The 13,709-nt window shown below is 38.9% G+C and overlaps 1 protein-coding gene across 1 annotated transcript in view; it reads left to right on the top strand.

Annotated features, from left to right (window-relative positions):
- LOC120936555 (vertebrate ancient opsin-like) overlaps positions 1-5,705 on the top strand; it is a 177,123-nt gene extending 171,418 nt beyond the window's left edge. The window contains exon 4 of the mRNA XM_040349002.1: positions 4,457-5,705. Within this exon, the coding sequence (XP_040204936.1) occupies positions 4,457-4,732 (276 nt within the window). The 3' untranslated portion in view covers positions 4,733-5,705. The remainder of the gene's footprint in view (positions 1-4,456) is intronic.
- Positions 5,706-13,709: the final 8,004 nt, after the last annotated feature.

Raw genomic sequence — 13,709 nt, 5'->3', positions numbered from 1 at the left:
TATTTTGTATAGCTTTATTCAAACTTTCTTATTTTGAATATGACTCTCATTATAGGGATTCTAATCTCTTAATTACATTTTTATGCATTTACCAAAACAGAGCCCCCACGATGGGGGGAAGTAGACAGGCACTTCAGTACAGATTCCCTTTAACGGGTAACCAATATAGTGAAGACAAAGCATTCAATTAGGGTAAAAAAGAGAAATACCATTACATCCCAACTAGAAGGCTAGAGAAAAGAGCAGGTTCTACTGAGGTTATCTCTCATATTCAACATTCTCGCTTGCACCAAGTGCCTAAACAAAAACAAAAACAAATTACCATCAAGTAAAAATTTTACTTGTCATGCAAAAGAAAGAAAGAAGGAGGCAGGGCAAGGGGGAGACAAGAAGAAGGTTAGAGATAGTGGTGCTCAAATATTTGGGTGGGCAACCGACGACACCCCCCGGACGGGAAACAGATTGGTAGGTGTGTAGGGGCCTCCTTACCTTATCAATATGGCGATCAGGGCAGGGATTCTGACCCACATCCTGCCAGCCAATGAGGGGACTGAGAGCCGAGAGGGACATATGCAGAGAGGGCGTGGGCCGGCACACAGGGCAGCTGCAGCTTAATGATGGGTGTGAGGCAGATTTGGGACCAGTGCCGGCAGAGAAGGAGCCTGGCTGCCGCTCCTCGCTTCAGGGGCCATTGCATCTCCTCCTGGCCGAAAGAAAGTGGGTCCTGGGGCCCTGACCTGCTTCCTGATTGGCCAGAAGGAGAATCAGGAAGACAATAGCGAATATTAATTCACTATTGTCACACAATGGGTGGGCTCAGGGGGGGAAGTGTTCTGCACCCCAAGCCCACCCTTTTTAAGCCAATTAGAGCCTCAGGCTCTAATCATGCTCTTCAAAAAATAAAAAAAGCACATTGGAATCTATGCGCCTGTCGCCCTGCATGTGGATTAGGGGCCAGACGCATGGATTAGGGGGGTTGGTGTCTGTGCGCCCCCTATGGACGGGCCACCATTGGTTAGAGAGAAAGGAAAGAAATAGAAAAGATGTAAGCAAGATCCCCAGGTCACTGTAGACACTCTCCAGGTACCGTAGCCATGGCTTCCAGGTCTTATCAAACTTCAATGGGGTATTTTTTTAGGGTAAACAAGAGTATATTGTTAATCAACATCCAGTATAGTTTTTAAGTAACATATTTAAGTGAGACCACAGACTGGTTTCAACACTTAGCAATAGCAAAAATAGCTGCCAGTATAATGTAGGAAATACGTTTTTTTCTGGTGTTTAGGAACCTCAATGTCTAATTTCTGAAAAACGCCAATTTCAGGCCTTTTGAGGAGGTTCAGCTCTTTGAACTAGAGTAAAGATCCTTATACAAAATCTAGTAATGTGGGGGCTTTTGCCACCAAATGTGGAACATGGTTCCCAGTTGTCCAAATTGCCTAAAACAAGAAGAAGTGGCTTGCAGGCCTATTTTAGCAACTCCTACAGCTACTACAAGGTTTGTGCATTGAAGTAAGTAAAAGCTCATATAAGGTGGACACTTGGCCCCCTCAGAAGTGTGGCAGCCTTGCAGGAGAACTGAAAGGATGTTGGCGCAAGCGGGCAAGTCTTCCCTTTTAGGTATGATGCCAAGAATGACAAAACCTGGTGGTGTCGAAACATTTAGTTGGGAAGCATTTGTGTATTCTTGATGGACTGTTGTTCCATATGAAGCAAAGGATCTGGGTTTATTATGTATATTAAATGAGGTGTATCAAGATCCCTTTTCAGTCTTACTTTCCTAAAGCACGTAAAGGTGCAAGTTTCACCTTAAGGCTCGATGCACACTGAAGCTCATAAACGGCCTATAAAATCCCCTCTGTTATCTTATGTGTCCATGCACACATGGACGTTTTTGGAAATTTATCAGCAGGGGCATTTATGGGCTGTTGTCTGAAAGCCCTAAAATCGTGTTCAGGAGCAGTCCTGGAAATGTCCAGGTGCTGGTAAAAGCTGGTAAACGCGGGTTAGTGCTGTAAGCAGAGCGTTAAGCTTCATCTCTGACTCTATTCAAAATCAATGGTTCCCTATGGGAATCATGATGACCCGACTTGCAGTGTGACTTGTGTGCTGAGGATGAAATGAAAAAAATGAAAAAAAAAAAAGTGAGTGCCCCCCCCCCTTCTGGACCATACCAGGCCACATGCCCTCAACATTGGGGGTGGGTGCTTTTGCGCCCCTCCACCCCAAAGCACCTTGTCCCCATGTTGATGAGGACAAGGGCCTCTTCCCAACAACCCTGGCCGGTGGTTGTCGGGGTCTGCAGGCAGGGGCTTATCGAAATGTGGAAGCCCCTTTAACAAGGGGTCCCCCAGATCCTGGCCCCCCACCCTATGTGAATGAATATGGGGTACATTCACCTAAAAAAGTCTCAAAAATAAACTCAGTACACATGTTTTTAAAGTATTTTATTAAGACAGCTCCGGCGTCTCATCTTATTTTCTTAAACTCACTTTTTACTGGGTTAATTCCAGGACAGACATCTAAAAGGGTAAATACTATTTTAGAAGTCTTACATGCTGGAACTGGGAATCAACTGACCAATAAGTCAGTCTCCTGCAGTGTGTAAATTATACATAAAGATATAAAAAAATGACTGAGTATAAAATAATCTAACAAATTGGCCCTAGTATCTGTATGTATGAATGGGAGTTAGGGACCTTAGATGGTAAGCTCCTTGAAGGCAGGGACTGATGTGAACATACAGGTCAAGATATATACAGTATATATATATATATATATATATATATATATATGTGGTGCAAAAGTTGTCAGCACTACATAAGTACATGTAATAAACAAAGGGTGCGCTCAGAGTCCTGCACCCATGCACATGTTATTGAACACCAGCTTGGGGATGCACGCAACAGCTGTGCATCCCTGTGCTGGTAAAAGACAGTCCTCCATGGAACACACATGTCTTTGTAAATGAGCCCTTACAGGACTTTTTCAAGTGTATTACAGGCTTTTGCGCATCAAGCTTTAAGGATTTTTCAAGGGTAGGAGAATGGTTTTAAAGGAGCAGAATTCTTCAGTAGTATAAATATGCACAAACATGCATGTATCGTGCAATTTCAGGCATTCTCATTGAAGTCTAGGAGGTCTAAAACTCCTGAATATGCTCCAAAAAAATCGCATGTACTTTTCTGAGCATAGGGTGTAGAGTGACTGAGTGTACAAGTGTGAACAGGGACAATTAGAAAGAATGAGATTCTGCATAGTCAGGTATAGTAAGGTATTGAAGGGGGGTTTATTTATTGAAGGCGAATCCACTTTGCACTACAAGTGCACTGCTAATGCACTTGGAAGTGTAGTCACTGTAGATCCGGGGGGACATGCAAGGAAAATGAAAAACAGCATTTTTGCTTGTACATGACTCGATAATAGAAATCAGCAGTGCTTCCTCTCATTTCAGATCGTCCTCTCAGATCTACAGCGACTGCACTTCCAATCATGTACACGTAAAAATGCTGTTTTTTATTTTCCTTGCATGTCCCCCTCAGATCTGCGATGGGGGTCATTTACTAAAACTGGAGCGTGCAAAATCTAATGCAGCTGTGTATAGAAAGCAATCGGCTTCCAGATTTTATTGCCAGAGCTTAATTGCTCAAACTAAAGTTAGAAGCTAATTGGCTACCATGCATAACTGCACCAGATTCTGTGTGCGCCAGTTTTAGTAAATCTCCTCCAGTGACTGCACTTCCAAGTGCACTTCCAAATGCTCTAGCAGTGCACTTGTAGTGCAAATGGATTTGCCTTTAGTAAATGAACCCCAGAGCATCATAAGCAGGACATTGATGGCAATCTCAAAATGAAAGCATAATACAATTGCTCATGTTATAAATGGGGAAAAATAGAGAACCTTTAGGTGATATACATAGGGGTGGATTTTTTAAAACTGGAGAGTCCAAAATCTGGTAAGGCTTTGCCAATCAGCTTCTAACTTCAGCTTGTTCAATTAAACTTTGACAAAAACATCTGGAAAGTGATTTGGTTTGTATGCAGAGCTTCGCCAGATTTTGTATGCTCCAGTTTTAGTAAATCAACCCCATAGTTAATAATTTTTTAATTAAACTCATTATTCCAAAGATAGTACAGAAAGCTTTTATTTATTTTTGGACCAACACAGTTATTGATAGAAGGTTGAACTTGATGGAGAAGCGCATTTTTCTAAAATCCTAGCTAACTTTTTGTAACTAAGTTTTGCTTTTATAACTATTTATCAGCTGGTATTGTTTGAACATAGCAAAACTGTGTTTCAATGTATCTGAATACTGCTCATAAATCTTCAGGTGCGCTAGATACCTGGGCCAGTAAAGTATCCAAATATATAGAAATTGTAGATTAGGAAAATAATGTATTTTTATTATATATTTATACATATGTAGTAGGTATATTAATATTATCTTGTTTTCAGTTCTACAGATGCTTTGTTGCCCTACTCCACTGCAGCAGAGCTCCTCAGAACTCAAGTAATAAAGGCTCCTCCAAAACTACCAAAATCTGCTTGGCAACACGTAGGCTCCCTGAAAACCTGACCTGCAATGCTGCTTCTTCAAAATGTCCTACCTCAGAAGAAGACAAAAACTCCAATGCAGATACAAAGCCAGCTACTTATTGCCAAGAGGAGACAAAAACATTGTATCTCCAACAAAAACCATCTGTCACGTTGGTGGCACATTACACACCCTAATTGTTTTTTCAATTTGAAGGCCAGAGGGACACTAAAGCATAGAAGAAGATGTTTGTAGCATGGTTTCCCATCAGGAAAACCTAATATGTCATAAACGATTGTTACAGTGTACTAGCTGTACACATGCAAATTCTTGTCTGGGACCCTTGGTCAGTGTTTTTTTGTCTCCAAAGGGGCTAGTGAACTTGCAAGGATTATTTCATCTGAAAAGCGTTTAAAATATGTTCACTACGAGTAGCAGATTTTGATTAAAAATAATTAAAAAAAATGTGTTACTTGGTTGGATATGCCTAATTTGAGTTATCAAGATGGATACACCAAAGCATATCCAAATGTGTCTGTATCGTCTTTACGAATTGCTGAGGTTTCTGAGCTCCAGACCAGGTGGACAGAGAAGAGATTGTGATGACAAATCATAAGGTCCAATGATAAAGGAGAACTCCAATCAGGGTCAGCATTACAATTAGACATACTTATAATAAGGTTATATTCAGGTGCAGGAGTTCTCATTTTACATTCATTTAACGTACACACATTTCAAATAACACCATAGTAAAGATTTTGGGATGCAGAAGGAAACATAATGACTGGGGTGGAATAAAGATGTTTCTCCCATATGCATACACTGGCATAAAGATATATATAAGTTCTGAATGTGAAAGACTGCAAAAGATTTGCCTGCTCTTCAGGCTACTGCCCAAATTGCCCCTATTTTAAGTTGGCAATACATTTTATAATCTTGTTGTTCAGTTTCCTTTAGATTTACCTTCAGCTATGAAGTGCAAGGGCTTGCCTGATTGCATACAAATTGAAAGTGTTTAGGTTTTATCCCATATTATATGGTTCTGGTAAATCTAAAATTGTACAAGATAATTGTGCCAGCCTTACTGCAATCTATAAGACGTAGAGGTGTCCACTGATGGACTTTGGATTAAAAAGTAGTCTTGATTATAGTGCCTTGAAAAAGTATTCATACCCCTTGACATTTTCCACATTTTGTCATGTTACAACCAAAAACATAAATGTATTTTATTGGGGATTTTAAGTGATAGGTTTTCATTTTTTTTTACAAATAAATATGTTAAAAGTGTGGGGTGCATTTGTATACAGCCCCCCTGAGTCAATAGTTTGTAGAACCACCGTTTGCTGCAATTACAGCTGCAAGTCTTTTTGGGGATGTCTCTATCAGCTTTGCACATCTAGAGGATGACATTTTTGCCCATTCTTCTTTGCAAAATAGCTCAAGCTCTGTCAGATTGGATGGAGAGCGCCTTTGAAAAGCAATTTTCAAGTCTTACCACCGATTCTCAATTGGATTTAGGTCTGGACTTTGACTGGGCCATTCCAACTCATGATGACTTGATCATTCTAACACATGAACATGCTTTGATCTAAAGCATTCCATTGTAACTCTGGCTATATATCTAGGGTCATTGTCTTGCTGGTAGGTGAACCTCTGCCCCAGTCTTAAGTCTTTTGCAGACTCTAACAAGTTTTCTCTTAAGATTGCCCTGTATTTGGCCCCATCCAGCTTCCCATCAACTCTGACCAGCTTCTCTGTCACTGCTGAAGAACAGCATCCACATAACATGATGCTGCCACCACCATGTTTCACGGTGGGGATGGTGTGTTCAGGGTGCAGTGTTAATTTTAGGCCAAAAATTGTCATTTTGGTCTTATCTGACCAGAACACCTTTCATGATTGCTGTGTACTCCACATGGCTTCTTGCAAACTGCAAATGGAACTTCTTATGGCTTTCTTTCAGCAATGATTTCTTCTTGCCACTTTTCTATAAAGACCAGATTTGTGGAGTGCACAACTAATAGTTGTCCTGTGGACAGATTCTCCCACCTGAGCTGTGGATCTCTGCAGCTTATCCAGTTACCATGGGCCTCTTGGCTGCTTCTCTGATTAATGCTTTCCTTCCCTGGCCTGTCAGTTTAGGTGGACGGCCATGTCTTGGTAGGTTTGCAGTTGTGCTATATTCTTTCCATTTTCGGATGATAGATTTAACAGTGCTCCCTGAGATGTTCAAAGCTGAATACAAATGCACACTACACTTTTCAGATATTTATTTGTAAAAAAAATTGAAAACCAGTTATAATTTTCCTTCCACGTCACAATTATGTACCACTTTGTGTTGGTCTATCACATAGAATCCTAATAAAATACAGTTCTGCTTTTGGTTGTAACATGTCAAAATGTGGAAAATTTCAAGGATTACAAATACTTTTGCAAGGCACTGTAAATAGCTATTCACTCATCATATGCATTAATTACATGAGTTATTGTAATACATTACAATAATAATTACAGGTATACTCTAACTATGTATTATAGTTATGTATTGTATTACCAAAAGGAAAAGAGTTGTCTTAATTGAGCCATACACTCATGTAATGTAGAAAACTGGAGTTGATCTGGAATTATCTGAATGTCTTAAAAAGTGTTTGGATGTTGACATGAGATTCACAATAGGGCTTTGCATTTTCACTGTTTTGTGTTCTTTAAAGTTTTTTGTTTCATTATCCATTTGTCTTTGTATAGTATATGTTGATATTGCCTACTATCTGCAAGCATTGTACTAAATGCTGATTATAATTATATGTATAGTGTATGACGGTGTGTGCAAAAATGTGTTTGTATCTTCCATGTGTGTTAAAAAAATCTCTCAGTGTTTATTTGTGTATAATGATGTATCTGTCTGGTCATGTGAAATGCTGCTATTAAGAAAAATATGCATTTTCATGTTTGTAGTGAATATTTAAATTATAGCTATCTATAATTAAACACTCTTTAATGGGCTATATAGATTAGTAGACTAGTAAAAGTATATTACAGTGCATTAAACATTTTAATATGTTATTATTATTATCATAAGTTCACCTTTTACATAAACTAACCCATAAAGACAAGAAACCCCAGTAGTTAAAAACACTGTATAATGTGCCGTTTGTAAAAATATTGTTTATTGCAAATGCCATACCTGTCAGCTATGAAGTTCGGCCAAAATACTACAGATGTTTACATTTCTACATCCTGGTTTACATTGTATTTTTAAGACAGTCATTGGGTACTCACCCCCCCCCCCCCACCATCATGGGAGTGAGCACACTTCCTTATTCAAAAGCTGCTCATGTGCAATGCACTCTTTTCTGTTGCAGCAAAGACTTTTGTTGTCATCAAAGAAGAAGGTTCGTCAGCCATTTTGCATGACATGTTAAGGCCAGATCCCTAGGTCTGCCTACTTTTACAACCTCCCTCACAACCCCTATCCCAATAAGACAACTGACACTATTGTGGAGAAAAAAATGGCCATACGGTCTATTTATTTAACCAATTTTAAACTTAAAATAAATAACCATTTTAAATAACATAAAACAAGCTTTTCATACTTGGTGGTCTTGGAGGCCAAGACACCCAACTTGGTCACTGTGACAAAACTATTTACCTTAAACCTCAGTCGCAAGACACCGACTCGGAGGCAGTACACGTGCCCACAGTGACCTACCCTTTTTTTACCCCTCCCTGGTTAACCCTCGTTAACCAGAAGGTGCCGATGACCCCATCCCACAGATAGGTACCACCCTTCTTACTCAAAACTTCCAGCCTTTTCCTCCTGTTCCAGAGACCCCAACACTGCCACACTCGCTTTCAAAAATCCCAATACCATCTCCTGCATACCCAACTATGGGGAGGGTGGGTGGGAAGCTTCTAGCGTGTACTAAGTAGGAATGACGCGTCATTTCCTTCCCCAGCAAGCATGCTGGGAACCACCTCCGACCTTGCAAACCCACCCCCCTTCTCTTAAAGGTGCCTGCTGAAGCTGCCTGCCTGTCCCTTCCTGTCATGCCGTCCCTATGCTAATTCAGTGCCTTCTTGCTTCCGGGACTTTCTGTAGTCCATATTCTGGAAAAAAGCCAGGATGTAGAAATATAAACATTGCGTGTATTCATTACCAGGATTCATGTTTTGCTTGAAACAATATTCCTAAAAATAATACAGTGGGGTTGATTTACTAAAATCAGATGATACAAAATCTGGTGCAGCTCTGCACAGAAACCAATCAGCTTCCAGATTTTTTTTTTGTCAAAGTTTAATTGAACAAGCTGAAGTTATAAGCTGATTGGCTACCATGTACAGCTGGACCAGATTTTGCACTCTCCAGTTTTAGTAAGTCCACATTAGTGCCATTTAATATTACTACTGCCCCTTGTCTGTATGGGCCAGTTTATGTGAAATGCAAACTTACCCTTTAAGGATAAGTCCACCCAAAAACAATATTTCCATTTTGGGTAGATGCTAGCAATTTCAGTCCCTCAACAGCTTTGTATCACCAGTGGTAAATTTGCCACACCGAAGCTCTCAGGCATACCTAGTTATTGTAGAAACATCTGTGTTTGAGTTCATGTATTTAATATGATGACAATACAGCAGGTCTAGTGAGCAGCTTTTAGTAAGAAATTTAGTTTCTAAAAAAAATGCTTTTATTGTTCCACACAATTATTATTTCATGTTCCACAAACTGAATAAATGGCTGCTGAATTTTTTTTTTATAGAAGTCATATTGATAAAGCAAAAAAGGCAGATTGCCACAATTATATTGAGCAAATAGTTTGAATGTAGCAACTGGTGGTACCTCTGCCATAGGCAATAGTCGCAATGCAATTATTTCTGTAGTTGCTGATCTGCTTATTTGTGAATTGCACACACACATTTGCTCTTTTTTTTTTTTTTTTAGTTGTCATGTTTAAATGTCCTTATACAGATTTGCCAATGTAAAATGGAACTAGGACCAGGGGCGGACTGACTATTCGGACACTCGGGCACTGCCAGAGGGCCCCATGGCACTAGGGGGCCCCATCAGGGTTACCAGCCTCAGTAGAACCAGGGACAGTATGTAAAAATCTGTGTTTTTTTACATCTGTCCCTGAAATGTTCCGTACCGATATTCTTTTGGTCTAAAAATCCCAAGATTATAGCTGCCACGCCTCTCCAGTACCTTCTCAGTGTCTGTATGTATACTGTGTGTCTGTATGTGTATTCTGTGTGTATGTATACTGTGTGTATGTATACTGTGTGTGTATATTGTGTGTCTGTGTATGTATACTGTGTGTGTATACTGTACTGTGTTGCCCCATGATCTATTGCCTGGGGGCCCCATAATCACCTATTGCCTGGGCACCCCATAATCTCCTATTACCCGGAGGCCCCATAATCTCTTAGATATTTTAAAATATGGAATTTCTTTTGAATTGAATATGCTGCTGAAGCCTGAACTTATTCTGAGTTTTAGATTATGACAAATGATAGCCTAAATGCAGCCAGAGATAGCAAATCATAATAAATTCTTCACTATGCTTTACATTCAAAAAGCTGAAGTTTAGTAATGGCAATTTTTACATTGCTTCAGCTTGTATGTGCCATACATCTGGGACTTGGTCCAAACTGGACCAATGTGACTATGTAAAAATTGCCACACCTAAACTTCAGCTTTAAAGTGTTACTAAACCCACAACATTAAAATTAGCATGCTTGTTATATTCTCTGTGGAACTTAAGGAGTTAATTCTCTGCATTGTATAAAAAGGCTGTTTTATCCTGTAAGCACAGATCCTTGTCTGCAATGTCTACCGAAGGGAAAGCCAGCTAACACAGGCAGAGTAGCCAACCTGCACATGCTCAGTTGTGTCTTTTATGCTGGAGAGAACAGTTTCTTGTTCTCAGAGATAACCAGGTAACATGATATTGACATCACACATATGGGCTTGTATACAGGCTGCAGTGAAAATCTCCACCTTCCTGAACTCTCAGCACTGGAGAAACTGTGCAGTTTATGATGTAACCGTGGTATACAGATCATCCAAAAAGGTATATAGTGGCAATATTTTAATGTAAAAATAAGATTTATAAGCTGTGGGTACTGGGGGGCAGATTAATTATTTTCATAAGAGGATCTGCTTTTACAATATAGAATTAGTTCTACTGATTTTTAAATGTTACTATTTTTATAAAGAACCAAATGCTATTTTAAAGCAACAGATACAAATAGAGAAATTCCTGCTTACCGCAGGTCTCATACCAGTCGGATAATAAACATCCATAGAGGTCAATTAATGGAGTACATTGAGACTACATGTCATAATTTTATAAACAATCAAAAATTGTAAAGAAAGAATTTGTAGAAAAAGGTTATAAACAAGTTATTTTGGAAGAAATCATTAAAAAGATGTCTCAAATAGAATGAAAATAGCTTATAAAATGTATAGAGGAAACAATAGAGTTAAACCTCATTTGAATTTATTTTTGTTTTGAGTTTTACTTCACATTTTGGAAGCAATGGCCATTTTTATTTAAAGATAGAACCTTAGGATCTTCTGTATATTGCCCCATAATCCACAAATAATCTTTAGGGTGGCTCCAACTTTGAATCATAGGTTGGTATCTTGTTTTATAGATCACTCATAGAAGAAATTACATTTTTGAATTTGTTTTAATGCCTGTGATACTGATGCCTGCATACTTTTGTAGCAAGTAAGTATGTAAATTGAACAAGATTTACAAAAAGAAACAGAGGAAAACATACATCTCACAATAGATTATATTTTATTAATAGTTACAATAATCACCCAAATGGTTTTATATTGTAGGGTATAGATCAGATAAACATTGAAGGTTTTCAGATTTAAATAGAATCCAGAGGATAAAAAGAATAAAAATGGCATAAGATATTCTTTTATTTTTAATTCTTAGTAGCTTAATAATTATTAGGCCCCATACACACGATAGAATCCATCCGCAGATAAATCCCAGCAAATGGGTTTCTGCGGATAGATTCTATGGTGTGTACACGCCAGCGGATCTCTTTCCGCGGAGAAATCTCCTCTGGAATGGATTCCAGCAGATCGAATATTTGTTGTGCTGCACAACATATCCATCTGCTGGAATCCATTCCAACGGATGGATCCGCTCGTCTGTACAGACTTACCGGATCCATCCGTCCAAAGGGATTCCCCGCACGCGTCGTAATGATTTGACGCATGCGTGGAATTCCTTATATGACAGCGTCGCGCCCGTCGCCGCGTCATAATCGCGGCGACGGCGCGACACGTCATCGCCAGAGGATTTCCGCGCGGATTTCAATGGGATGGTGTGTACACTCCATCCCATCGAAATCAGCGGATATCTTTGAGAGGATTTATCTGTGGAAACGGTCCGCTGGACCGTATTCGCGGATAAATTCTCCCGTGTGTATGGGGCCTTAGACTTGGGCAATATATAATGGTAGGGTTGGTAAATATTTACATCTATAAGATGTTTTTGATAGTAAAGTAAATTCATTTTAATAAATAATTATATATGTAAACTTTTAAGGTTAAAAACAGAGTGCTTAGTTGGATACATTTTCAAATACTGTACATGTGATAGCCACACTGCCACATCAAAGCACTTCAAGTCTTGTCCCCAAATCAAAACTAGTTTCCCAAGTATGGGACGTATGTAGAAATGCACAGACAGAGACCAGGCTCACCTCAAGACTGCCCCTTCCTCCATAACCTAAAGCAACACACCAGAAGCCAAGACATCACCTCTACAAAGCAGCTGGAGACTTATAACTTTACAAATCAGTTGAAGACTTATATATTATTGATGTATCAAATTAAGCCCCCGTAGTTTTGCATATATAATATCTATTTAACCTTATAAGAAAGAGCTTGAAGGGCAAATAAAGAGCAAAGTTCTGTGAAGTAAAATAACATGCTGGACAGCCTTTATCATGTGTTCTGAAAGAAGTCTGTGAAAACGTGTAGGGTAAGTTGTTGCACGTGGATCTGGGAGAGAGATGTATAGCTTCCAATAATCAGAGTTTGGAGGTTATTTGCTCAATAGGGTTTTACACATGCTTGTTTGGTTAGTGTTGTGTATGCACTTCACAAATGGGAGTTTGTATTTAACCTTCATACTGATTTTAATAAAGGATTTCGTTTTCGTCCGAAAAATACATTTATTTAGTTACTCCGGAAATTCGTTTTTTTTATTATTTTGTTTCGTTAAAAAATGTATTCGTCTGAAAATCCGAATGAATTAAGGTTGAATCTGTCATTGAAGGCTTATGGTGTCTGTCGAATGTTCTAGAAAGATTCGACAGAGCAGCTAAACTGTACGACGACGCAATTGTACATTTCCGGTCGAATGTTCCGTCTACAAGCTATAGAAGAATTCTAATGTTGTATGACACTAGTAATAATTATATTTATAAATTATTATTACTAGTCAACCAACATTCAAATTCTTCTATAGCCTACGGGCCTGGCATTTGACCGGAATTGTACGATTGCAGCCTCGTACAGTTTAGCTGCTTGTCGAATCTTCTTAGAACTTTTGACAGACACCATAAGCCTTCAATGACAGATTCGACATTTGTATCTTGGACTAATAGAGTTAAGGCACATTCGACCACAGGTTCGATAGACACAGATTGCTATTGTCAGCATCATGTCGAATCTCCTATCTATATCAAACTGTTGTAGCAACGAAAACGAAGATAAAGCATTTTTTTTTTATGTCGGATCTTTCGGATTTCGGATTCTGCGCGTTCGTTTTCGTTTGTTAAAAAGATAACGAAAATACCCAAAATTCGTACGAAAATGCATTCGGACGAAAATGAATGTACATGTCTATACTCTGCATGAAGAATTCATTCTTTTTGGGGTGTAAGAGCAGAAGACCTCAGGGAAATTAATTAAAATACAATTAGGAAAACATTAAAACCTGTTATGATCTACCTATAACTTGGAGGTCAATATCTTTGGGTAGATCTTTTCATGTTAGTGGAGAGTATAATACCAGAAAGTTTTTTTGTTTTGTTTTGCACTGATTGGAAGTGAATTATTAAGCCAAGCACAAAGAATCCCAAATCTTGCTGATACCTTGTTGTATCAGCTATTGTATATTAATGTATAGGCACTAATAGGGG

Source organism: Rana temporaria, chromosome 4 (assembly GCF_905171775.1).
Source record: "Rana temporaria chromosome 4, aRanTem1.1, whole genome shotgun sequence".
Lineage (NCBI taxonomy): Eukaryota > Metazoa > Chordata > Amphibia > Anura > Ranidae > Rana > Rana temporaria.
Note: the sequence above shows the minus strand (reverse complement) of the source record. Positions and strands in the feature narration are given on the sequence as shown.